Genomic DNA, 25,340 nt, shown 5'->3' with positions numbered 1-25,340 from the left:
ATTACTGAAAACAAAATAAAGGATCTGTAGAAATTGCAGAGAATGATCGTGATACGTGGAGAAATAGTCACTGAGAATTTGTTTCAAAAATGGCTTCCTGAGCTTTCTATTCCTTTATACAGTTTGAGCCTCAATTCTGACCTTAATTTTCCTGTTTTGAAATTGTACAAAGTAGATTTTTGACTCTTCTGTTTTTTATAGTGCGGTCATTTTACTTTTTGACTCCCACCTGAATTTTCGCTGTCGGACTGTCGAATATATGGCCGGATATTTTATATCTGGCAATGAACTAGCAACAGATATTCCGTATCCGGCTATTCGGTGAATTCGCTAGTTATTACCAAAAATGATGGAGCAAATCAAAGTCCACGATGTTAGTAAAGGTGAAAGAAGTCGATGACCCAGAGCAGTTCCTGCGCTTATTTGACCATATTAAACGAATTACTTTCATGGATAGAAATACAACGTACATTTACTCACAATTAGTAGGCAGCATTGTTAGTTTGAAGTCAGTTCAAGTATTCATCGCATATTTCTGTTCACCTTCGTTTCACTCAAGTTTACATATACCTCATAGCTCAATTGTATTCAATATTATTTTCAACGCTTGCAGATCACCCACATAATATTCATACACAACCACTTACTCGTATTTTAGCTGGCTTATCCATTTGATTGTATTTCAGTCATTTATTATATGTCTCGTATGAAATTCATTTCCGTGTACTTAGCAGATAGGTATGGTTATTGAGTAAAGACTAATTTTTCGGCAATGTAGCGAATCGCATTGATTACCTTCACATTTCACTCGTTATGGGCCCAAATGTGGAAACAAAGTACCTTAACGCCTACAGATAGGCAACCGGAGTTACAAATTGTCATTTCAGGAACGAAATGGAAAGCCCAGTTGCCTATCAGCAGGCACCGAGGTGGCTTGTTTCCCCGATTAGGCCCGGTATGCACTCACTCGGGTGCAATGTTTACCTGTCAATCTCTGCTTCAAATCTTGCCGCTTGCCCGTTTCGTGCCTCAAAACAGATTAGTTTATTTTATCAGTATATTTCATGTATTGCTCTACTACCACAAAATCAAACCCGAGTATCATCTATGTATTCTCTCAATTGTGTCAACCTCAGTTATGGTTCTGTTTTCTTGCTATGCAGGTCGTATCGGTTTCTATCTACTGAAATAAAGTATACCTTATTGTTTATTAATCATCATCTCGCTTTGCTCACTCCTATTTGTTATCACTAATTCGCAGTTCCCACTTCAATGATCCAGTCTATCGCTATCTCTTTAAACATCTCTTGGTTCCTCGAGCCGGATTAGTCACGAATCGAATCTACTTAAATTCTGAATCGTCGCGATTTACGAGAAAACGAATTAGCCATTCAGTGGAAAGGAACTGTCGTGTGTACATCAAGTATATCTATCAAATTGGAAACCTCATTATTAGTGGAGACTATCGGCAAAAATCATTCGCGTCTGTTAATTTCAAACGCGCAGTATCCTCTACAGTGATCGTGACTAGACTTTGTGCATGAACAACACACCGGGGTTGTAAAGTGTGTGTGTGTGTATCAGTGCGTTCGTACCGCGCATGAGTTTAACATTACTCGCTTATCAAAATAACGATCAAATAATACATTAATCGTCAAACCGATCTCCTCCGGCGCATCTCTCGTGCACTCGAAAACTAGCACAAGCTCGGTGAAGTGAAAACAACCCTGAGGCAAGTCCAATCGCGGCTCGACGCGTTAAATTTAAATTGGCTAAAGTTCCAAAACATGCACGAGAAAGTCAATCAAATTAGAATCGAAGCTGAAGGTCATCAACTCGATGCGATGATAACACTCTCGTGTTTGGCGAAAAATTATTACGGACAGTGCGAAGAACGATACATAAACGCGACGGGAGAAATGCTCGATCTACTCGAATTGCTAAAGCCTGCGTCTGCACCGATTGCGCCAATCATCGCAGCAGCTCTCCAAGCCACTACTGGAGGAGCAAAACAGTATCAAAAGTATTCCTTACGATCCCGAGCAATTACTCAGACTGGAAGTCTTTCCACGACCTCTTTACATCAATAGTTCGCAAAAATTCGCACCTCTTGGAAGTGAAAAACTGCACTATATCAAAACAAGTCTAACCAGTGAACCGTTACAACTCATAAAAAATATCGCTTCAACCTCGGAAAACTTCTCTCGAACCTGGGAAACTCTCGTATCACGGTACGAAAACAAAATACTTTTGACCGATAGCTGCAAAGCTCTCGGCACGCTCGAACTTCTCGACTGTTAAAGGAGGCTCGTAAGTCCATTATAATCATCACTAAATGTATCTTCAGAATCCGAAGAATTCTGAAATGAAAAGTATGAAAATATCTTCGGAAGCATAATTGGATTTTTTATTGCTGCGCGACGCTAAAGATAAAGCGGAATCGTATTTTACTATCCAAAGACAAATAAGCTCGCAAATAAGCCATTTTTTTGATAATTTTCCGGTCATCCGTTTGACTTTTCCCTCTGGCCGGCAATTGGATAATAATTAATAAATACATAACCGAACCATGCTTCGCGTTAATGATACATCATACGAAATGCTGTGACTATCGTGATACAGCTGAAAATCCGTTAACGAATGATCAAGCTACATTGTCTTATCAATATACTTAAACAATACACCTTCTGTCAAGTAATGATATAGTATATTGTGTGATAAGGGACGAAAGTTTATGATCGCCAACTTTTAGCCCGAGTCAGACACGATTGTTTTTATAAACAGTGAGTGAAAAGTAGTGGGCCTTTGCTTGGTAGTTTTGCGGGACGCGGGTGGTCAATTTCTTCTCCCTAGGGGCGAAAGTGAAGCAATTGTGGACTGCGCATACTCGAACCTATCTTTACACCACTGAGACGAAATTCTCTACTTTCGTGTTCGGCCCACTTTTCATGCTAGTGTGATAAGAAATTCACTGAGTTTGTCGATGTTTGAAATGTTGATGTTTCAGATCAATGTTTCTTTTATAATTAAGTGCAAATAAATGGAATCAAGGGTAGAATTGATATTCGATTCACGAGTTAAGATACCAAGAAATTAAGTTCATTTCTCCGGCAATAGTTTGGATTTGAAATATTGCGGGCAAAAAATTGTCACTCCCTACGGTGCTGCACTCTGCGCCGCACGCTAATAAAAAAATGTTCATTTCCAGCTGCGACGCTTGTAAATGGCTGCCCGCTGCCTGTAGGTAGAGTTCAAGCATGTGAAATGTCAAACTGTTAGATTTTTACCAGAATATTATTTTCAAGATATATTTTACTTGGTCCGAAACTTTTCACCATGAATGCATAGTAAGTCTCATAATTCCTACGTAATCTGTTTGACTTTATTGATCGCGTATAATGTTAGTGCCGTAATATTATAAATTCAGTTTACCGTTTGCATAGGGCTGCCCGGAAACCATACACTAGTTTTTATTCTTATCTCTTGACTTTTGATAAGAAACCTAACAGCATATATTAAGAAGCAGCAGTTTACCAGCAATGGTGTTAAGTCAAAATGTATCAATCAGACCATAATCGTACTGTTTCTCTCTTGAAATGTACATTTTTTTACTTAATATCAGTATAATTTGGAAACATATTATCAACAGTATGCTTTCAAGAAATATGTTGTTTTTTTTGTATTCAAGCGATAGGGGTACATCCGGCATGTCAGGCAGTGCCTTTGATCGCTGGGTGCAAAAAGCTGACTTACCAGACGATTCGGCAATAACTAAAATGCAACATCAATACTGGGTGACAAAACAAGCTTTATCGCAGAAACTTGGTAAAAAAGAGGATGAATGCATTGTTGCTTCGGATGCGGAACTTGATTCTAAGCTGGAATTATTTCGTAGTATCCAAGAATCTTGTTTGCATCTGCAAAGAATAATCGACAAATACCAAGAACGTTTATGCAGTAAGTGCTTTACTTCCTGATATCCTTGTACTACTGGCTCAATCAAAAATCAAACTTTCTTATAGATCTAGCGCAAGAAGAAAATGCCATGGGTCGATTTCTGAAGGAAGCTGGTAAGCAGGATAAAACTAGAGCTGGCAAGATGATGTCAGCTGTTGGGAAATCTCTATCCTACTCAGGGCAACAAAGACTTGCTCTCAGAGCACCGTTAGTCAGATTGTATCAGGAGGTTGAGACTTTTCGGCAAAGGGCAATTGAGGACACTTTGCAAAATGTTCAATCTATGGAAAAAGCTAGAACTGAATATCGAGCTGCCCTTTCTTGGATGAAGAATGTATCTCAAGAATTGGACCCAGATACTTTTAAGCAACTGGAACGGTTCAGAAAGGTTCAAACTAGAGTTCGAAGGTAGGCATGTGTAGTTTCAATGTAGAAACACTATAAAATGAACTGCAACGTTTTAATTTTAATCAAATCAGTTTGTCATTTGTACTCCTATAATCAGGAATTTGAGAACCCCAATTTTCTTTATTTCTGAAATTTCTGAAAAACAGAATAATAGAATATAACATACATGTTTCCCATTCTCTTTGAAACGTGATATACTAGAATAATTGGCTAGGATTTAAAAAAACCCTTTTATATGTTACAAGTGTGGCAAAACTGATTTTAAGTCTTTGTAAAATCGAATACATTTTGTAAAACATAGTCGCAAGTGTTTCAATTTATGTAAGATTCGTAAAGCATTATTTTTTCAAAGAACACTTTTGTTGTTCTATTGCTATGATGTTATCTTGGTTTTAACAGAGGTAAATCAGCGTTTGATCACTTGGCTCTGGACTGCCTGCAGAAAGTGGATTTATTGGCAGCGGCGAGATGCAATATGTTTAGTCACGCACTTGTTCTGTACCAAAGTACCTTGTTGAATTTTACCAAAAAATCTGCTCAAGCATATGCAACAATTGCAAACAGCTTCAAGGGCTACCAACAGTACGATTTTATGGTTGTAAAGGAACTTGCGGAGACTTCTATCAAACTGGCACAAAAAACAGGCGGCAACGAGGATCTGGATGACAAAGATAAGTGAGTGAACTAGCAATTTAGGTAATCTAAATGCTTCTACCAAAAACTGTTGGTTTTATATTGATATTATAGATTATTGTTCTTCGAGTCTGACTATCATGACAATGTGGAGGAAGCTCAAGAAGTGAAAGCAACTGATGAGAAGAAAACGGAAGCAGGTAACATCGAGAAAGATAATGATGAAAAATTACTGGATATTGGAGATGATTCGCATATTCCAGACAATACGGAATTGAGTCTTTCACAATTGAATTTGAATACTGACGATGAGAACAGAGATAAAGGTCTTCAGAGCTTTTTAAACAGCACCGAAGACAAGGAGCTTGCTGATTTCTTTAATAACATAGATCCACAGACCAAGAAATTGAACGAAGAGAAATCTGCAAAAAAGATAGACCAAGTAAAATTGGATGAAAGTCTGACACAGCTGGATTTGGCAATGGATTCATTTACTGGCACTGGTGTTGGTTTTGATTTTACCAACTCTCCACTCTTTAATCCTCAACAACAACAACCGCAAGCACCTCTTGACTTGTTAACTTCAGAAAGTGTAGCCTTATTTGAAGAAATTTTAAATACCACACCTACTACGAGTGCCAATGATTGGGAAATGATGTCTGGTGATACTTTCTTACCACCCGGTATATTGAAACAGAGTTTAGGAGCTGCCACACTTGGTACAAATCAGAAAGATCCTGTTAGCGCAAGCAACGACAATAAGGCGAGCACATAAACGAAATAAATTTTAATCTTAGTAAAATAATACTTGCTTCTATAGCAAGCATTGAATTTTCGAGACTTGCTATTGCTATTCACTAAGTAATAATTGCCAAACATTTTCATTTCAGCAGAACAAAAGTAAATCAAATAAAACAGGAAACTCTTGGCTGGACTTATTTGCTGAGTTAGATCCACTTGCCAACAATCCGATGGATAGTCTAATCAGCGATAGAAATGCCCCTGCTTAGTCCAACGTTTTTATATATATATATAAAATATTTGAACTAGTAATTCGTCATTATTTATATGATGTGGCCATGTTTAATTTTATACGGCGTTACAGGTCTGCCGTTGTTGAATACATTATATGGCCATTATTCCTAGTCATTTAGCATCCTTTAAATTTAAATTATACTTTTAGTTTTAGAAAATGTAACTTTTAATTATTATTGAGAGTGCAAAATATTGAAAGAAATCTCTATAATGTAAGTAAAAATAACCGAATTAAAAGTTACCTATATGTCTATTTGTACTTAATTGAAGTATCTATCGTTACTAACGAACATTCCGACATGGAGATGAGCATAGCAGTTTATAAAAAAAATTAGTGAAATATGTTCACGAATCTCGTACAATGTTTAAACACAGAGGAATTTATACCAAAGAGTTTCTACCGAAAATAATCGTATTATACATATTTAGATGTATTAGACTACATTCAAAATTCTACGGATTTGATCGTAATTTTTAATAATAATATATTATTACATTTTTACAGGAATTTATTATTTAAAAATGGCTCCTAGAAATACGAGACCACTCTTTGTTGTGTGGGTTTAAATTAATTTAATTTAATTACAAATTTTTCGATATTTTCTGTACTGTACTGATCACCTGTCAAATCCATTATGAAAAGGGACGTGTTGACCACAATAAAAGTATTACAAATGACGTTACGCTATTTCACGATGCATCAGTTACCCATACGATCCTTCACATTTTGACGTAAGGTAGTAACTGATATTTCACATTTGTCATTCCATAAAATGTATTACCATGATCAGTTTGTAATATTGTGTGATATCAATGGGATTCGTTTCAATGTTACTATCGTAAAAACTCCCAGGACGAAAAATGTTATAAAGACAAACAAATCTGCAGTAATTTGATTCAATTGATTAAAAGCTTTTTATCAATTGTACGAAAAAGAAATACGAAGGGAGACCTTACTCACAGGCATAGCTTAAAGCGAGATTTTTTTAAAATCTTGAGCACCTAATCTACAAACAGGGAGCACATAAAAGTACATAAACGATCACAGTATGGGCTGGGTTTGGATTTGAGTTTACAGTGACTGATTGTTATTTGTGAATTTTACGGTTGCCGAAGGAGGTTTAAGGAGTTAAAACCGTTTTAGTTGGTAACGTAACTGAATCAGTCGGTCGATTTTGTACTCAAGCATCGGTAAACTGAGACATGGCAGCCTTTACTCTGAAACGAAAAATAAATATAATTTTCAGTAAAAAGTTGACTTAGAAGTTTGTTCTGATATTTGAAGAAATTAAGGAACTGTTTCTCGTATTATTCGAGTTGGATAATTTCATAATAAAAAATCTTAAATATTTGTTTTTTTATTTATGATTCTGCATGATATAAAATCATAGAGTAAAAACAACTCGTACTCAAATTTTTTTGAACTATTCGAAAAAGTCAAACCCATTGAAAGTGTTAGCCTTTGTTGACAAAGTAAATTATGTAAGTGAATGGAGGATTGCAACTCATTATCTTTCATTATCTTCAACTGATCATAACTAATTTCTCGTCGTTGTAAAAATAAAGGTCGTAAAGGCCGAAAATTTTAGTGATTATATTTATGTACATGTACATACTTTTCGAATAGCTGTGAGTCCTTGGTGTGTCGTAATTGTTGTAAAATACGGTAAAGGCCTAGTTCGCGTAATCGTGCCTGACGTTGCGCAGCCCCGTCCTCTTCCCTCCAGACCAAATTACATACACAGAAAATAGCTGCCACTTGTAGCTTCACATTACTGTGCATCTGAAGACATTAAGATCGTTAATACTGATATATTTCTATTTGTTTTATGTCAATAGTTAGAAATATGATGTGATATGAATTGGTTTTGTTAGAAAAGAAACGGAGTAAATAATGTATGCACAAACCATGTAATCCATGAGTTTCTTCAAGACGTCTTCGTTTGCCATGATATGATCGCGTGCGCGATCCCCATCGGCGACATTTGCTAGAATACACAGAGCTTGCTCTTTGACATCAGCTGGGTGTTCAGGATCTTCCAATACCAGAATGACAGCTTGCATCACGTGGGCAGCATGCTCTGCCATAATACGATCAATGTGTGCCTTTGTTGACAGAAGATTTCGTAACAAGCCAAGTGTTTTCATTAGAACAGCCAATTCCGGATCAGCAAGTAGACGAAATATTTGATCGGTACCGAGACAAGAGAGGATTTGCGATTTGACACGCTGTTCAGCCTGGAAAGCCACATTCATCAGCGCCCAAATACCGTTTAGGCGTAGCGCAGGGTCTGGTCGCCTGGTCAATGAACATAACAACTCCACTCCACCTGATTCGAGAATAGGCTCCTTACTTGGGCTAAATTCCAATAGCAGGTTGCACAGGGTGCTAGAGGCCACAGTTAGCAAGTCCTCTTCGCCTTCTAATCCCCTACCTAATGGTGTAATATAGGTAATACAACCAAGAGCGATGGGAACCAAAACAATACTGATTGGAATAAAGTGCAGTACATCGGTTCCCTGTTGAGATGATGGCGCGACTCATGCCCTGCATCTCCAACTTCTAAATGACTCTTTCACAAATCTTCAATAAACATATGTGTATTGGAGTATTTTTCAATACTCAGGGCTGGCAGCAGAAAACTCTCAAAATAGTGAAGCAAGAGGTGCAATTTTGCAAAAATGAGTCAAGATTTATAGCAAAATAATGGAGATTGGAAAAATTTGGTAATTAGTTATGTTTTTGGTGTGCGTTTGATTACCGTTCTTACTTTTAATTAGTTTATTTACACCTTATGTTGTAAAACCCTGTCGTGAGTGCAGTCTTCAAAACAAACAATTTCTATTTGTTTTTTCTCATGGCCTTCTCAAAGTTTTAAAAATTGGCTCTGTTGAAAATTGATTAAGCTCGTGGGCCGACAAATATAGGACAAAGTCAGGAAATTTACAATGATATTTGTTAATTGCAGGTACTTGACGCAGTTTGTGCAATTGTAAAGCTCAATTACGATAAAATGACAGAAACTCGATGACAAATAGCGCACTATGATTAATCCAACTGTCAAAATTCAAATGCGACCTGCACCGCGCATAAATTGAATACACACTTAGCAAAATTGTCACTAAAAGAGAAATGTGACTCCTACCAGCGCTAATTAGATATTTTAATGGTGGTAAAACTAAATTGAGTAATCATGTTGAGTTATAGAAAAATTCTTAAGACCAATTTAAATGTATTACCGACTGTGGAGTTTCAAGGGCCAACGCGAACCGGAATGTAGCTATACGATGTGTCGTATCGTTTGCGTAACATACTGGCACTCTTTCCATATATCATAGGCTTATTGCGCTTAGCATTCGTACCCTCTAGTCCTCTGTCTGCTCCATGTAATAGTTGCATAAGTGGTCGCCATACTGCGTGATCTTGAAATGTGGTGCGCAGTTGTTGCACACTTCTCGATAGCGAGTGCAAGCATCGAACTGCCGCAAGTCGTACTCGTGGTCCACCGGGATCTTGCAAACCGCCCACCACCTGCTCCATCAAGTTCTCTGTTTCAATGATCCTCTTACGAATATCTTCATCATTTGCACCCAAAGATGCAAATGCTCTGAATGCCGCTTGGCGCATATCCTGCGAAAGCGTTGCATCTAGCACCTACAAGAAATAATGTAATGTAATTTTCACCTTTGCATGTTCAAAACTTAGTTAAGCTGATCACAAGTCTATTGAATAGATACGTGTAAGGATCACTGTACAGATATTCAGTTCAGTGTCTAAAATGCTCCAATTACGTTCTGAGGTTTTTTTTTTTGACGAACAAGATGCCTTAAATGACATAAAAAGTTTTTTTGCTTCGACTACGCTGCAACTATGAAAATTAAGAATTCTTACAGGGTGCGCGAGTAAAAATATTAGAAAAAGTTTGTATTATAATAATCTTACTGCACATACACTAAGCCTTCAAAATTGGAATAATTTGTTAGCATAATTACCGATGGATGTGGCTTCAGCAATTCTGCAAGGTTGGATATAAGGTGATTGCTAATAGATGCTAGTCGTTGTAGGTCCGTGTCGACTTCGGTCAGGTACGCGAGTGTTTCTGCTGCAGCCACTCTTTCTCTAGGAGGTCTTTCTCGATGACAAAGCCTTACCAAACAAGGCAGTGCCCTATATACAACTCGTGGATCTGTCGAAGTCAAAGCGCCAGCTCTATGCATATATGCAACGCACCGAGCTGCCTCGAGTTGGACTAGTGCGCTTCTTTCGCGACCCATCAGCTGGCCCAATGCAACTGGCACGGCTCTGTTCAGAATATAAGATAAATATAACAAAGAACATAGTGTGTAATTGCAGGCATAGAAGAATGCCAGATATCGAAAAATCCAATATATTTAACCAGGAATGCATTATTACTAGTTTTACAAATTCAGATCACGGTTTTTAGAGCAAATAGTACTTCAAATATTTCATACTACTTAATCATATTACTACTGAAATTTGGGTACTATTTATTCTATTACTGTTAAGAAACTGGAAAAAATGAAAATATAAAAACAGTTCAAATATTTATGAGTTGTATGAAAATCTATGATGAAATTACGAGAGTATTGTGACTGACTAAAATTGTCTGCAAATTACTCAATCTGATTAATTCAGGGTATAACTGACCTGCCTTGAGAGCTGTTGGTTGTAGCTGCAGCAACTAGTGCAGATACCGTGTGATTCTGATAGCACATATTTGCAAGGCAGGCGAGAGCTGGTAGTTGAACATCAGAAAGAGGAGAGTCTAGCTGCGTTGCAAGCGCACCAACAGCTCCACCTCGGGATAGTGCATTCTGCTCTTCAGCTGTCTGCTGTCGCGTTATACATAAATGAATCAAACATATCAATGAGTTCAGAAACATATTTATCATTTGGTACAGACTTTGGTTTGAAACAAGTATGTAGAGTTGTCATTGAAAATGTGTATGTATGGTTGATCGACTTTACTCACACTCATACTCGTTAGGCAAAGTCGCATGCACCTAATGAGTATAAGTGGGAGTAAAGTCGATCAACCACATATACACAATACTATCAATGTGCACAACAATAATACTAGACGAGAACGATTAACGTGACAACGGCGGGGATGCCTCGTGGTACAGTGGGTATAAGTCCATGGACAGGCTTCCGCTGGTCCCGGGTTCGATTCCCATGGTCATCCATTAATTTTTCTCATTGTAAATTTATTTCTTTCATATACGTTATCGAGAAAGTTCACTTCAAAAATTTTTGTATATTAATGTTGTTTACTTTCAGATGATAATAAGATGGGGAAAAAATATGTTGATTTAGATGAATTATTGGCTTGTATAACGTTGTAACTTACAAATTTTGAAACGTAATTGTTACTCTAATCCATACATATAAAGTGAGCGTAAGTTATATGCATTTTTCACAATTATTAATGAAAAATATCTCAAAATCGTGTTTTGCTCTACAGTAGAGCTTTCACAGTTTAATACTTTTCTTTGAATCACATTGCAACTTCTGTCGATTGTATTATCGCAGTGGTCGACTAATTATAAGATGAATTAGTGGCAGAACACAGTGAAAAGGGGAAAAAACGTATGACGATATGGAATATGACAAATTCTGCAACATTATTTCGTACTTGGCTATAATCTGACAATATTACTCTTCTTAGCTTTTCCTGAAAATTTCAAAAAGTATGCCTTACAATGTTATTCAAGCTAATGGTTCCAATTTTGCTTTCCCATTGAGGTAAAGAAATATAATTATCGATGATTCAGAGTTTGGATAAACTATATCCGAAGAATATGGGTGACAAAGAAATGTTTAGCATAATCGCAACAATATTATTATGACTATATTCATGGCTTATCCAAACTCTGGATTTCATAAAAAGCCTTTAGAAACCCTCGCAATATTAGCAAAAATTTAGTGACATCGTTGATGAATACACACATGGTTTTATACTTTCAAGATTTGTATGAAGATCTATACAACCACTGTACAAAAACTCAGAGATACCAATTAAAAATACCAGGATTGAGTTGATAAGAAGTAAGCAAAAACAAAAATTCAGCTACATATTGTAGACAAAGCTTTAAAGAATGCTGCAAAGATTGCACTAATATAGAATTAAAAAATTCCACGGAAGGAGATTAACATGTATTACAGGCACTTAAAACCAATCACATAAACCAGTTTTTCATTAATATGAGGTTGAAGGTTATTAATGCTACCATAACGAAAGGTGATCATCTTAATTTTGGAACTTCAGACTATTTTAGAAGATGTTAAATTGTAATGTATAATCAGTTTAATACTATGTTATAGTTTACTGAATTTCAGTTAATCCTAATGTTACGAAGTAATTACTGTTGCCAAAAATGTACTATAACAATACCATTACAAACTTCGACTTCTTCGATTAATGAGGGTTGATCACAGGAAGTTTCAGAGAAAGATATGATGCATCATTGCAACACGTAGTAATATGTAGCGCAAAAGTGAAAAAAAATCAGCACTATAAACGTGAATGAGAATAATCCTTAGTACCTTGCACGCTGCTGTTAAAATGGTAGCAACACACACTTGATTGGTAACAGATTTAGAAGCTAGTGCCAATAAGCGTGGAACCAATCCAGGATCCTGATATATAGCATGAACAGGGGCTGCTGTGTGGTGAAAAACGGTCCTCAAACATCTGAGACATGCTTCGACCAATGGTGTTTGATTATCATCGTCAGGTTCGTTACAACGATTGGTGCTGGCCAGCAGCACTTGCAGCAACAGTGGAACTACATTCAGTTCTATGAGCGCTCTGACATGCTGATCAGTTCCTTTCGCTAGGGAACCCAAAGTAACAGCAGATTCAAGCCGCACACGATCTCCTACTCTTCCGGTCGAGTCACTTAGCAACTGCAGCAGTCTAGGCACCACGCCTTGCGCTATAACTGAACCCTTTTGCCGATTGCTTCCAATGACTGAATTTTTTAGGCAGCTGTTGAAAATTAAATGCAAATGTAGACAAATTGATGTAAATGACCTGCTTTGAGGATAAATCATGAAATAATTTTGTTTATTTCACAAGGTTGAATGCTCATGTATGACTTAAAACGCTGCTGTTGGTCATTTCCAATGATCGATAAATTTATGGAATTGTAGAGTAAGAACAGTCCCGGAAAACGAAAACATTTTATAAAGCTGTGCATGGAAGAAATACTCTTAACAAAGAAGAGAATATTGCTCAGGGGTACTTGAAGTAAGGTATAATATATGACAAGTTATGACATGTAAGTGTCTAATGGATGGGAAATGAGACTAGATATTTTATGTCGATGAGACGTTTTGAGGTTAGGATAGTTGAAAAAATCGTTTATAGATACTCACATAATAGCCTCCAGGCATTTTTGGCCACTGGGAGAATATAACTCGTCGATGTAGCTTCTAGAACTTTCAACGTCCTAGAAATGCGATGACATATCATTGAATAATCGAAGTAAAACCGTTCATCGACATTCAAGATACAAGTAGTGAAAACGTCAAGTTGCAGGCCGGTTGTCACGTATCAGGCAATATTGTTGTATTGATATACTCACCATATACGGCTGCATCAACGAGACCATGGCTCTTTAAAATAGTAAATACACTATTACTCTTTAGATTAAGATATTTTCAGATCGCCATTTGACGCATGGAGTATTTAAATAATTTATTATTATTTTTACGTAGACGTAAACGCGCTTCTGCTACACAAGGTTACGAAACTTTTAGCCATGTCTGGCATTGAAGCGTGACGGTAATATGTGAACTAATCCGCATACGAACTAGGTTTGACTTAAAGCCTGGAGCACAAGAAACGACGTCTGCCGAACATGGATCTCTGTGAACCAGCCCCCTGACACACGCTGCTAAAAGTGGTTCGCAAAATGTCCCTCGATTCTGCCGCCGATCTCCACCACTAGTCACGCTAGTAGTTGTCTGACAAGCTTGCGCGCGGTCAGCGAGAGCAGCGAGCGTGTCAGAAGCACGGTCTTACATACAGGTCTGGTAACTCCGGCACTTTTGAGTGGTAGGGGGTGTCACCGGTAGTGAGGCACACGGTCTTGTTTCCTATCTATCCGCTAGGGGCGCCACTGGCCCGGGCTATGATAGATATAAATATATACCGATAAGATAACCTGCTCATCGAAGTTTTTGACAGTTCATAACTCAGTGTAAAGTGTGTAAACGGTGGATCATCTACACAAGATCTCAAACTGTCTCAAAAGTTGTGAGCCCTCGCTTGATGTTTATGGATTTTATTGACTTAAACATTTGAGAATTCCTTTAAAATAAAACAATTATCACGCCCGCCATGGAATGCTAATAAACATCTCAATCATTTTTATTCGCATCTTTCATCAGTTTTGAGTGTTATTCAGGATTGTTGATTCCGAAAAATCAGCTGTTCTTATCTGATTTATGATTGGCTCACCCCGAGGGGGCAGCGCTGCAGACGGCGAAGACGAGAACCACGGTTTTGCCTCATTATCTGAGTCATTCCCTACCCTACTAGTTTCCGGACCTGTATGTAAGACCGTGGTCAGAAGTCTACTAGCGCCACGTAGAGGAACTAAAAAACGGGGACAAAACGCGTACAATTTTTTAGTATATGAGCAGTGTTGAGTGTCAGGGGGCTGCTGAGAACGCATCCGTCCCATAGACTTATAGTGATAGGATACGCGGTTTTACGTGGCTACTGAAGCAGAGACCGAATGAGACCGAAGGACAGAGTTAGTTCTGTCCACGGTCTTACATACAGGTCTGGAAACTCTGGTGGTGGGGGCTGAACGCTTGAGAAATAGCATTTAATTCCCGTTGGAACCGCTAGAGGCGGGGTGGTAGAGTAAGGTTATTGGGAAAGAGATAGAAAAATTGCAGGGCAGTATCAACAAAGATTCTCCATCAAATTATATTGTTTCTAAAATTCTCGAGGTAAATGTTAAATGATATACTTGAAAACATCTTTAAGTACATTTGGAAAATTTGGGAAATTTATAGGTTGTGTTTGCAAACATTACCTTACGACAGTGCGAACTAGCGGCAGCGTCGAAAAACCAAAAATGCGGCGTAAGCGTATTTCCCTCACCTCGCAAATTTCGATGAGTTTCAAGACCTGGGCCGTGTTCGACGATCTCTTCTTTTTGATGAATTCCTTCAAAATGATAGGAGCGCATGCGCAGAACGTACTTCTTGCTGCGCGAGACCGGCACTTGCGTAAATTATTACAATGAGAATATAACCTCAAAACCTGGGTAAATTGGTCAAACCACGAATCGAACACTGTTGGTATTGTTTTCACTGGCGATTTTCCTTTATACCTAGAACAAAAGATGTCTCAGAAGCAACAAGTTATGGTAAAACACATAACTTGTTGACACATTTTACCAGGTGTTGAGGTTATATCCTCATTGTAATAATTTGCGCATGTGCCGGTCTCGCGCAGCAGGAAGTACGTTCTGCGCATGCGCTCCTATCATTTTGAAGAAGTTCATCAAAAAGAAGAGACCGTCGAACACGGCCCTGTATGTAAGACCGTGGTTAAGACGGACTCAAAAAAACAGGAGTGTCAGGGGGTTGAGCGAGAGATGCCTCCGTCACCATTGGCGTATAGTATGGCCATAGTATGGACTATGCCTAGACCAGTAAAGGGCGTGTTCGGAAATTGACTGAAAGTACTGTCATTACTGAAAATGGTGAAAATCCAAGTGACGTATACTGTAGATTTTCAGTACTGACAGTACTTTCAGTCAATTTCCGAACACGCGCAAAATATGGTCGGCTGGTAGAAAGAGACAGCGATTAGAGTGGAATGAGAGTGGAGGTCAATCTTTGTTTCTTTCTATTCAAGAACGCAGTAGTATGATTTAGGGCCCTTAAACGCACTATAAGGTGACGCGAGTAAACAGTCGCTCCTTTTCTTGGATTTTCGCCAGATCTTCTTACGACGTTGAGCCATACTGACCGTATTGGCTCAGGTGCTAACACTCGTGACTGCGGAGCGGGAGGACTCGAGTTCAAATCCCCGGCCTACCGATTGGCTCCTGAATGGTACTTGCAAAAATGTAAAACGGATCGCGCTGTTTAGGCGCTGCATTGCTGGTCGGTGTTTTGGACTGGGGTCTGGCTACACCTGAACAAGGTATTCGGCAGTTTCCATTATCCCTCGTGCAAATGCGGGTGTTTCTATCTACCACTGCCAACGCCCTGCTCTACTTTACTCTTACTTCCAGGTATTAAGCGACTGACTTACGGAATCACCGATTCTTTGCTAATATACTTAAAATACAAGGCATTCTAACATAATTTTCAAATATTGTTTAATTGAGGCAATATTATTTACATCAATCCTATGAATTCATATGAATTTAGTTTCTGAAGGAATCAGTCGCTTATTTGCAATTTTACATAGGGTCCTAGCTTGACACCCATCCGATACGATACTTAGGTGAAACGAACCACTTTAATAAAGGATTATTATTACTATTTTTATTATTGATGTTCTCGATCAGAGCAGTTAACGGGAAATCTAAAATTTGCAACAAAATTATCAGTCTCCGAATTCGTCAACGATAACTTGAATACCTTATAAGTATGGCATAAGTAATTTACTTGTGGAATGATGAATCTTTTGATTTGACCGATCTTTGTTGACTCGATTTTCCATTGGGATCTCGTAAGACGCGTCGGTACGTGCAGAGTACTAGAATTACCTCCGTACCCGTTACTGCCTCCGTTGACTGAAGACTATATTCAGTCAACGGTGCCTCACAAACCATTATGAAACACAACTTAGGGCTGGCGATCTTCATATATCTTTAGTCATCGGTAGGTGTGAGAAATTTAACACGGCCAATGTATGGATATGAATTCGGGTATCTTATAATTTGGTAAAGATAAAAACATATGCTTTGAAAGAAAATAGTCTTATCCCAAATTAAAATGGCGCTTATGATTCAAACTGCGTACAGAGCGAGTCAACATGTAGGTGAGAGATAAAATTCTTGCGAGTTACTTTAAAATATTTTTAGGTTAGATTGGGTTAAGATGCAAACTCGAAAATTTAACAGCTTACCGATGAATATTTCCAAATGTTTCAGATCACACGTGTATCATACTAAGTGTAAGAAGATTTTCAACATCTTTGACATTGCAATTTGACCAAAGATGGAGAGCTAAGTAAGAAATATGTTTGGTCAATCTTGGCATTGACCTATATGTAATTATGGTCAATCACTTTTACAAATTTATCATCTTTCAACTATTTTCTTGCAGAAAAGGTCTCACAGCGAATCCCAATACTTTTGGTCCACTCACAAATTTACCAGATTATTCCTTCAAGGATGGTCGCCCAACGCCTTTGGGTGTCAGACATAGAGATCGCCTTGAGAAACAACGGGAATATGCGGTGAATATACCAATGATTACATTATTACGTGATGTGTATAAGCTGAGCTGGTAGCTATTTATTTTTCTCATTATTCCTCACCTTTTAAAAATGCAGTTGCGATTTATATATTGCGCAGTTCATAGTTTAATTATCCAGTGAACTCCATACGATCTTTTTTGGTGGTTTAATTCTAAGTTTCTATACCATTTTAATACAAATATTGGGCTTTAAAGACTACATGCATCAAATAAATGTAATAAGCCAATATCTTCATGAATTTTCTCGGTGTTTCTTACTTTGCAGTTTGTGAGTTCAATTTTTATGACTCATTTCGAAATGAAAAGTTTTCTGAAAGATTCCTACTTGTCAAATTTCTTATAATATATCACAAAGAAACACATATATCCACTTTTTTCCACCACAATAGTAAGAACTTAAAACAAGTTTGGCTACTCTATAAGGTAATACATGCGATATTTCATAAATCTGGTTGAAAATGTAAGTAAAATTATAATGAAATCCAGACCTTGCAGCATTAGATCTTTAAATTTAGGTTATCTCATTTGGAAATTGATTAATACTTAACACGTAACTCATGTGCACTACTGCCTAATCAAATAACAAGTAAATGAGGTAAATACATGTAAATGATACTTAAAGCACCACTAATTAAAAATTAGCAATACATCTCCAATTTTTTCCATTTTTAAAACTAATTGAAAGTTACCTGTTATCAGTCTCAGTCTTTATAAACTGTAATTTACGCACTTTGTGTTAAAACCTAGATCTTTTCGGTTTTATTTTCAGGAAAGAATTATAAAATTGACACAAGAAATTGATTATGCTGTGGAAAGACACGATCGATTACAAAAAGAAGAAGCGGCTAGAATTCAGGCAATTTTAGATAGGAAACTGAAACCCAAAGGTCAATTACTGGCAGCAAAACAACTTACGATAGACCAAGACAATTAATTGCTGGTAGAGGATTGTCAGTCACCAGTTCATGAATGATTACTGTATTATTTGTATTGTTATTATTTAGGATTGCTTCTTAACATGAATAAAATTATTCTACCAAATGATACTGATTTCAAAGGCAGAAGTGATAGGTCGATTCCCTTATTCCATTAGGTTGAAGTTAGTAACGTTAACGTTCCGAAACAAGAAGAAAAATTGTAACTTAGTGTGATACTTCGGCCACATGCACTTTAATTCCACATTAATGTTGGGCACCAATTGTTTTCTGCAATAATAATTGAAGACCAAAGTGGAACTATAGAAGTGAAAAGCAACAAGATCCTTCTTGGGACGTTTGGAATAAACCATGGGCTGTCTAAAGAAATTGGGCTAAGTAAATGAACGTGGATAAAGATTCGGCGAGACACGAAATAACAGCGACGTAACAATCAAACTTAATCGCCGGTAATATTAGAAATTTTAAGACTTTGATGAAAAGATAAAAAATGACAATAAAAGTCACATATAATCTATCATTTTCAATGATAAGTCGGACAAAATTTTTTTCGTTGACGCCCCATATTCACGCTGGTATCTCGGCAGGCGTTGACTGGGGATATACCTATATCTTCAGTCAACGCGTCAGGTGATCAGGTTGTAATGCTGTTATAGTGTCTATTGTCTGGGGTTTTGAATTTTGTCTTTGGTAACCCTGTGTAGCTTGAAAAGTATTTTGGTCGAACCTTTATGAATATCTGCAAGAGTTATCCAAAAAATAGGAGTATGGAGGTGAGCAGTAAAGTTTTTGAACAATATGATATTTCATATGTATTGCAACAATATTACACAGATTTTATACATTAATATGAACTTTTGCATCGATACTATGTTATATTAGATGGTGTCCATCAATTTAGAGAAAAGAAAAGGATCTACAGATAAGCCCGGAGCCTGTCCCGCTGCATTACGGAGTTTTGAGATATTATACGGTAGTTTCGCTACTATCTTAATGTTGTATAAAAATGTATTGATATTCTATAATATTGTATCGAGTAAACATAGAACACGTCCTGAAATGCGTTTTGAATTGTTTCAGAATACTTTCTTATAAATTTTAGGTGCAGAATGTAAGAAAACGCAAACACAATAAATATTTTTTTGACATATGAGTAACAAGTACCTTTGCATATGGCTAGTTAAGGCCACCAGAGCTTGCTTATGCTTGAAGATTGTGAAATTTGGCACATGAATCAGTTCAAGTAGCGTTGAATAGATTAACGGGATCCCCAGATCCACCCTTGAAACTTCTACATGCTATGAATTGGTAACCTTGTGACGGGAAGCGTGAGCATACTGTTGCCAAATTATTTTTATACGTTTCAAACTGCTGACATTTTGATGTATGCCTTTGAGCTAAAACGTGAACTTTGTGTGTCACGTATCCATACATGTGCACAATCTTCCATCGGGACCTACCTCATATTTTCGAATTTAGGAAACTATGGATCATTCATCAAGCTTCTAAAACTTAAACAGAAAACGATTCTAAAGATTTGAAAAATGGTAGTTTACTTGGTCTCTACGCTTTTAACTACCACCAGCAGATAATTGATCACTTAAAGAGAGTTTCAAGAAATCTGTTTCATTATTTAGATTACTGACCGTTTAGTAACGTGTAGAGAATGAAGCCTTTTGAAATTTTCAAATTACAACACGACTGAACCTTATCATACAAATTTTCAAACTTGGATCATTCTGATCGCATTGATGCGACCAAAAAAAGTCTGCAGCGTATAACATAAGCGTGATTCAAGCGTGTGGGATTTTGTTAAAAAATAATGGCAATAAGTACAGTATAGGTGTATATATGTATATGGGGCATTCCACGTTAAATAAGCAGCCCATGTACTTCATACTCTTCGATTTTTATCATTTTTTAGCATAATGCTTATACCGACCGAAAAAGGTCTCAGAATTTTTTTAATATTTTTTTAGCCGCTGGTGAAATTTGAAAAAAATTGTAAACCCAGTTCCGTAAACGCTATTTTTTAAAATCTGAAACAATTCACACAGTTTCTATGATTTGAAACGTGATTTTTAAGCACCACACAATGATGGGATCTCAATATTTACTATTTTTTTCGTAAGTTTTTAGTTTTTTTATGTCGGAATTGGAGTTTTTTTTGTATTTTCTATTGCCCAATCTAAATAGATCACGGAATCATGAAGATAATGTGATTCTGCAATCTATTTAGACCAAGGCTTATAAAAAATAGAAAAGCAAAAACAATTTCGCCATGGGAAAACTAAAAACTTGCGAAAAAAATAGTCAATATTGAGAACCCATTATCGTGTGTTGCTCAAGAATCACATTTTGAAACATAGAATCAGTGCGAGTTTTTTAAGATTTGAAAAAATGGCGTTTTCGTAATTGAATTTGTAATTTTGTATAAATTTCAGCAGTGTCTGACGAAAATCTGAAAAAATCCCCAAAACCCTTTTGGGATCGTAAGAACATCGTACTAAAAAATGATCAGAATCGAAGGGTGTGAGGTATATGGGCTGCTAATTTGACGTGGAATGCCCCATACATAAACCTTACGTGACGTGCGAAAATAACACCAGATTGCTTCCGCCTGTGTATAGGTATATAACTTGTAGGAATATCCTTATCCAGGCATCGTTTCGGTTCAACCTTCACCTAGTATAGAACGGGATTTTCTTCAACCCTTGAGAAAGTATCTAGAAATTGACATCAATTCCTATGTAAAAGATACCGAACCAAAGTTTCGATTTAGTCCCACGTTTTACAGCCTGCGATTCCAGAATTTATGCTTAAGGGGTTTATACCCTACTGCCACGGGCAACGAAACAGGCTAATTTTTGGCAGTTAATTTCAGAAAAACTGATTCGTTATTATTATAAAAATTTTTTGATATCAACTCATATACACGTCGTGGAGTGTGTGCCAATATTTATATTAAAAAAATATAAAACGTGATAAGGATATGTCCTTTCGATAGTTTTAGTGCGCGGTCGATCGGTGTGTACATGATATCGCTAGTATCGGTGGTCCGACAGACAAAAAATATGCTCATTTCCTAAATTGTATTCGCTTTCGGATGACGAAGCTTTTTCTCCTTCTTAGCGAAGAGAAGAGAATTGCTTAAGTTTTTTCGACGTTTTCGACTGAACAATCCGTTGTGTTATCGTTAATAACTATTAGCCAAAAAATGAAACGGACAAAATCGTTCGTTAGTCGAAAATTACTATTCCTTTGAAAACCTTTACCAAATTTCAAATCGATTTATTGATTTCCACTCGATATGTCGTGTACATCGTTTTGAAAAACGCGTTTAAAATTTGAGCACCGGTTTCTCGAGTGAACATTTTTTTGATCACACTCCCTAACTTGTACGTGAGTTGATATAAAGAAATTATTAATATTGCAACAGCAGTTTATCCGTAATTAATTTTAGAAAATTAGCTTATTTTAACGCTCGTTGCAGCAGGGTAATCCCTTAAATCTTATTTTCAGCATGTGAAACAAATTTGGATAACATGCATGGCATTTATACTGTATCAAGTCCAACTATACATAAAACGAACACCAATTGTTTCAAACATAATACGGCAAATCAAAAATTTTTCTTCCACAAATGTGTAAAAACTTGCGTAATCGGATTGGGTTTAAACAAAATATAAGTGTAATAAAGTTGGTTGGAGTTAAATAGCTGTTATGAACAGCGGATTCGTAGGTTTGTTGATGGTCGTTGAAAACAAAGAGTGCGTAAAGCTGATGTCTCTGCAAATTTGAATTTACCGATTCCACCTTACGGGCATCGATTATTCCTCAACAATGCATTTTTGCAGCTCTCTTGTAATCAGACAGCTCACACAACGTTTCATTTAAATGCTCTAAAAAGTTTGGGACATCCCCTATCTTATGCTCAGGCTGATGTCATGGATGTGCATAACCGTTTTCGAACTACTCCGTCTAAACTTGACAATTAATAGCTTTTCAGAAATGATAAATATGTTTGCAGTGAAATTCTGTAATGCATGAACGGAGTTTTATTTAAACTCGGAATAAAATTTTTCATCTACCGATCCGTCGCGACCCTGTGACATTGATCACTGGAATGTGCGCTTACATGCACAGATAATACCGACGACTAGGTATTCTTGATGTCCAGTAGCACTCACGACCATAGATAATTGTTCAATTGCCAAGCTAGATCCAAATTGTTTCTAAGGATATGACCGTACTCATCTGTAACTCGGAATTTGTTTGTCGCGGGAGACGCGAAAGCCTTGGCGGCACCTTGTGGTTGTTTGCAATACTCTTCAGATAATCAAAAGAAAGACGCTTGAAAGAGCCCAAGGTCACGTTTTTCGTGTCCTCGTTTTCGTAAAATTTCGGTATGTAACATTGATTACGTTTAGCTCATTCAAGTTACACTTCTGCTGGTTGTGAGGTTTACGATACGAAGAAATGATGCTCCTTATGGAAGACTTTTATGTGTACACAAAAAATTTGCTGAATTTACCGAATATGGTGATCAAATATGTCGAAAGAAACTATGCTAGTTAAATATAACCAGGCCTTGCGGTATTAAACAAATCTTTTTTGTCACTACTAAAAAAGACGTACTATTAAAGAATCTTTCGTTGGAGTCATTACCTGCAAACAAGGAAGAATTATGTAAAACATATAGTGATTATTTATATAGGCTAGAAGCATAAAGTTATTGTAAAGCATCTCAATGAGGGTGTGGAAATTACTTAAAGTTGAAACTATACGTATTCATTTGTACCAAATAATGTACCAATTGAAACTGTTAAAATAAATGATGTAAATTGTAGAATAGCTGCTGCTGGAGCAATTTTTAAGGCAAATAAGAATCTGGTATCTTATAGATCTAATAAATGTAATAGTTTATTACATATGATTACTAAATGTAAGACATTTCATGACAAAAGAATAATGTCAGATTTACCATTAATTAGTGACAAATCGGGATTTTATAATATTCTTGAAAATTCAGATCGAAATACTGTTAATAATCTTACCGCACTCTTAAAACATATTTTATTAAATATTTAAAATGAATTTCGTATGTTGTTATCGATAAAGTTATGCAGTCTACAATCTGTTAAAACTCAAATCATAATTTATCATTTATAATATGCGCATGCGCAATTCCTTAATGTAATTCTTTTTTAAGATAAACAATAAAGAATTTCTATTCAGTATGTCGCAAGAAATATTTTTTATCCAATAAATATGGTTTCAATCAACAACCCAAGCCATCGTTCTGATAACTTTTTTGTTGAATCAAATGACATCTGTCGGAATCAAAATAGTATATTGTATATTACAAGATCGGAAAATGCGACAATGTCCAATGATTGTGAAGTTTGAAGCGTGATCCGCAAAAACGAGCGCTGTAACCACACGAGTCAGCTATTGCCCATCTGCACGTGTGATATACGATTTTTTTCCAAAACCTCTTAAAGAAAGTTTGATTTCAGAAGCAGCAAAGGTGCCACTGACAGTGCGTTAAATTTGGGATAGGTAACTTGTACTCAATCCTATAGAGTGTAAAATTGAGATATTCGAAACTGCGCATGCACCAAAGAAAGCCCAACTTATCTGTGTAGAATCGAATACTTCAGTTGTGCGCATGCGCCAACATCGTTTTACCGCACTGTTCGGAAATGGGGCACCTTGCGCACACTCCATAAACTTCGAAAGTAAAAATTTTCAAGCAGGTATTGGAGAAAAACATTTCTTTCGTAATGTTTGGTAAATTCAACGAATCGGTTCTTTGTATTTAACTACTAGATTTTAGGGAAACAAAACCGAACTTGAGTAAAGAGCTTCTCAAAACTGTTGACGTTATATAAAATTAATTTAAATGTATTTTTCGGATCTTTGTACTATTCGCATGAATATCATCTGTGATTACCTGAAAAAATCATATACTCTTGATCAATGAAATTCAGCGGAAATCTGTACTTGCACAGGATACAAGTAGCTAAATATATCCACATCATTAAATATTTAATGAAATCGGGCAGAGATCAATTAACTGAAATGAATTTTTGTCAATTCTCTTTATGTACAGTATTTGATCAAGACCAACTGATGGATCACACTTTTCGCATGCCATGTTTGTTTTTCTTATTGTACACTATATTTTACAAGAGTGAGACAAAATGCCAAATTTCAAGCTTAAATGAAATTTAGTATTGAGACGTTGAAATCCGCTCATTCCAAGGACATTTTTTTACGCAGAAGTATATGTACAACTTTTCTGAATACTTATATTTTAGAAGTCCACGAATGAAGTTCTGGAACAAAATTTTACACTTTCAGATATTCCCTCCGTTAATGTATAGTAAAAACCGAGATGAAGGGTCAGGAAAAAATTGAAATATTCCTAAAAAAAAGACGAGTTCTATCCAATTGCATGTAATGCTAACGAAATTTATCAACAATTATGCAGTTTTTTAAAAAAGTGAAAAAGTATTCAGATAAATATGATGAAATGATGTCAACGCGAACCGCACAAAATACAAAATTACTTATTGTTAGAAAATAATATTTTAGAACCATTAATAAACCGCTGATATATATATAAACATTCTCAAAAGAAGATTTGCAGAATATCTGAAAAAAATTATCAAACAAAATTGTCTGTGTAGTTTTGAGTAAAAATATGTCGATATTTGGAAAAAAACATGTTTATCAGTGGCTGCAATATCAAAGAGTCCCACACTCGAGAACTTGTATTCATTTTGGCACCCAAAACGCGATAAAAATTGGGTAAAAAACTAAAACAAGAGATGAATTCTGCCGCTAATCATTTGGCAAGTGTCGCACGAGAAACTGGCCATCTA

At 36.6% G+C, this 25,340-nt stretch overlaps 3 protein-coding genes across 4 annotated transcripts; 2 read left to right on the top strand and 1 right to left on the bottom strand.

Annotated features, from left to right (window-relative positions):
* The first annotated feature begins 3,198 nt into the window (after positions 1-3,198).
* LOC107225772 (islet cell autoantigen 1-like protein) lies at positions 3,199-6,711 on the top strand. 2 transcript variants are annotated; one of them, XM_046743968.1, is made up of 6 exons: positions 3,199-3,347; positions 3,689-3,957; positions 4,023-4,365; positions 4,765-5,040; positions 5,113-5,761; positions 5,892-6,711. In XM_046743968.1, exons 1-6 carry the CDS (start codon positions 3,337-3,339, stop codon positions 6,006-6,008), a joined length of 1,665 nt encoding a protein of 554 aa, XP_046599924.1. In that variant the 5' UTR covers positions 3,199-3,336; the 3' UTR covers positions 6,009-6,711. The 2 variants fall into 2 exon arrangements, with proteins under 2 accessions (XP_046599924.1, XP_046599923.1); XM_046743967.1 differs by having other exon boundaries at positions 5,889-6,711.
* Positions 6,502-13,924, bottom strand: LOC107225770 (armadillo repeat-containing protein 8). Its single transcript, XM_015666342.2, has 9 exons — positions 13,645-13,924; positions 13,436-13,509; positions 12,602-13,046; positions 10,703-10,884; positions 10,027-10,336; positions 9,397-9,688; positions 7,942-8,468; positions 7,650-7,816; positions 6,502-7,251 (listed from the first exon to the last, which is right to left on the bottom strand). Exons 1-9 carry the CDS (start codon positions 13,669-13,671, stop codon positions 7,215-7,217), a joined length of 2,061 nt encoding a protein of 686 aa, XP_015521828.2. The 5' UTR covers positions 13,672-13,924; the 3' UTR covers positions 6,502-7,214.
* Positions 13,925-16,901: 2,977 nt separating this feature from the next.
* Positions 16,902-18,556, top strand: LOC107225768 (39S ribosomal protein L52, mitochondrial). Its single transcript, XM_015666335.2, has 4 exons — positions 16,902-17,075; positions 17,188-17,266; positions 17,363-17,495; positions 18,285-18,556. Exons 1-4 carry the CDS (start codon positions 17,030-17,032, stop codon positions 18,447-18,449), a joined length of 423 nt encoding a protein of 140 aa, XP_015521821.1. The 5' UTR covers positions 16,902-17,029; the 3' UTR covers positions 18,450-18,556.
* The last annotated feature ends 6,784 nt before the right edge of the window (positions 18,557-25,340 follow it).

Source organism: Neodiprion lecontei, chromosome 6, assembly GCF_021901455.1.
Source record: "Neodiprion lecontei isolate iyNeoLeco1 chromosome 6, iyNeoLeco1.1, whole genome shotgun sequence".
Lineage (NCBI taxonomy): Eukaryota > Metazoa > Arthropoda > Insecta > Hymenoptera > Diprionidae > Neodiprion > Neodiprion lecontei.
The sequence above is the reverse complement of the archived record's forward strand: the minus strand, read 5'-3'. Positions and strand labels throughout refer to the sequence as shown.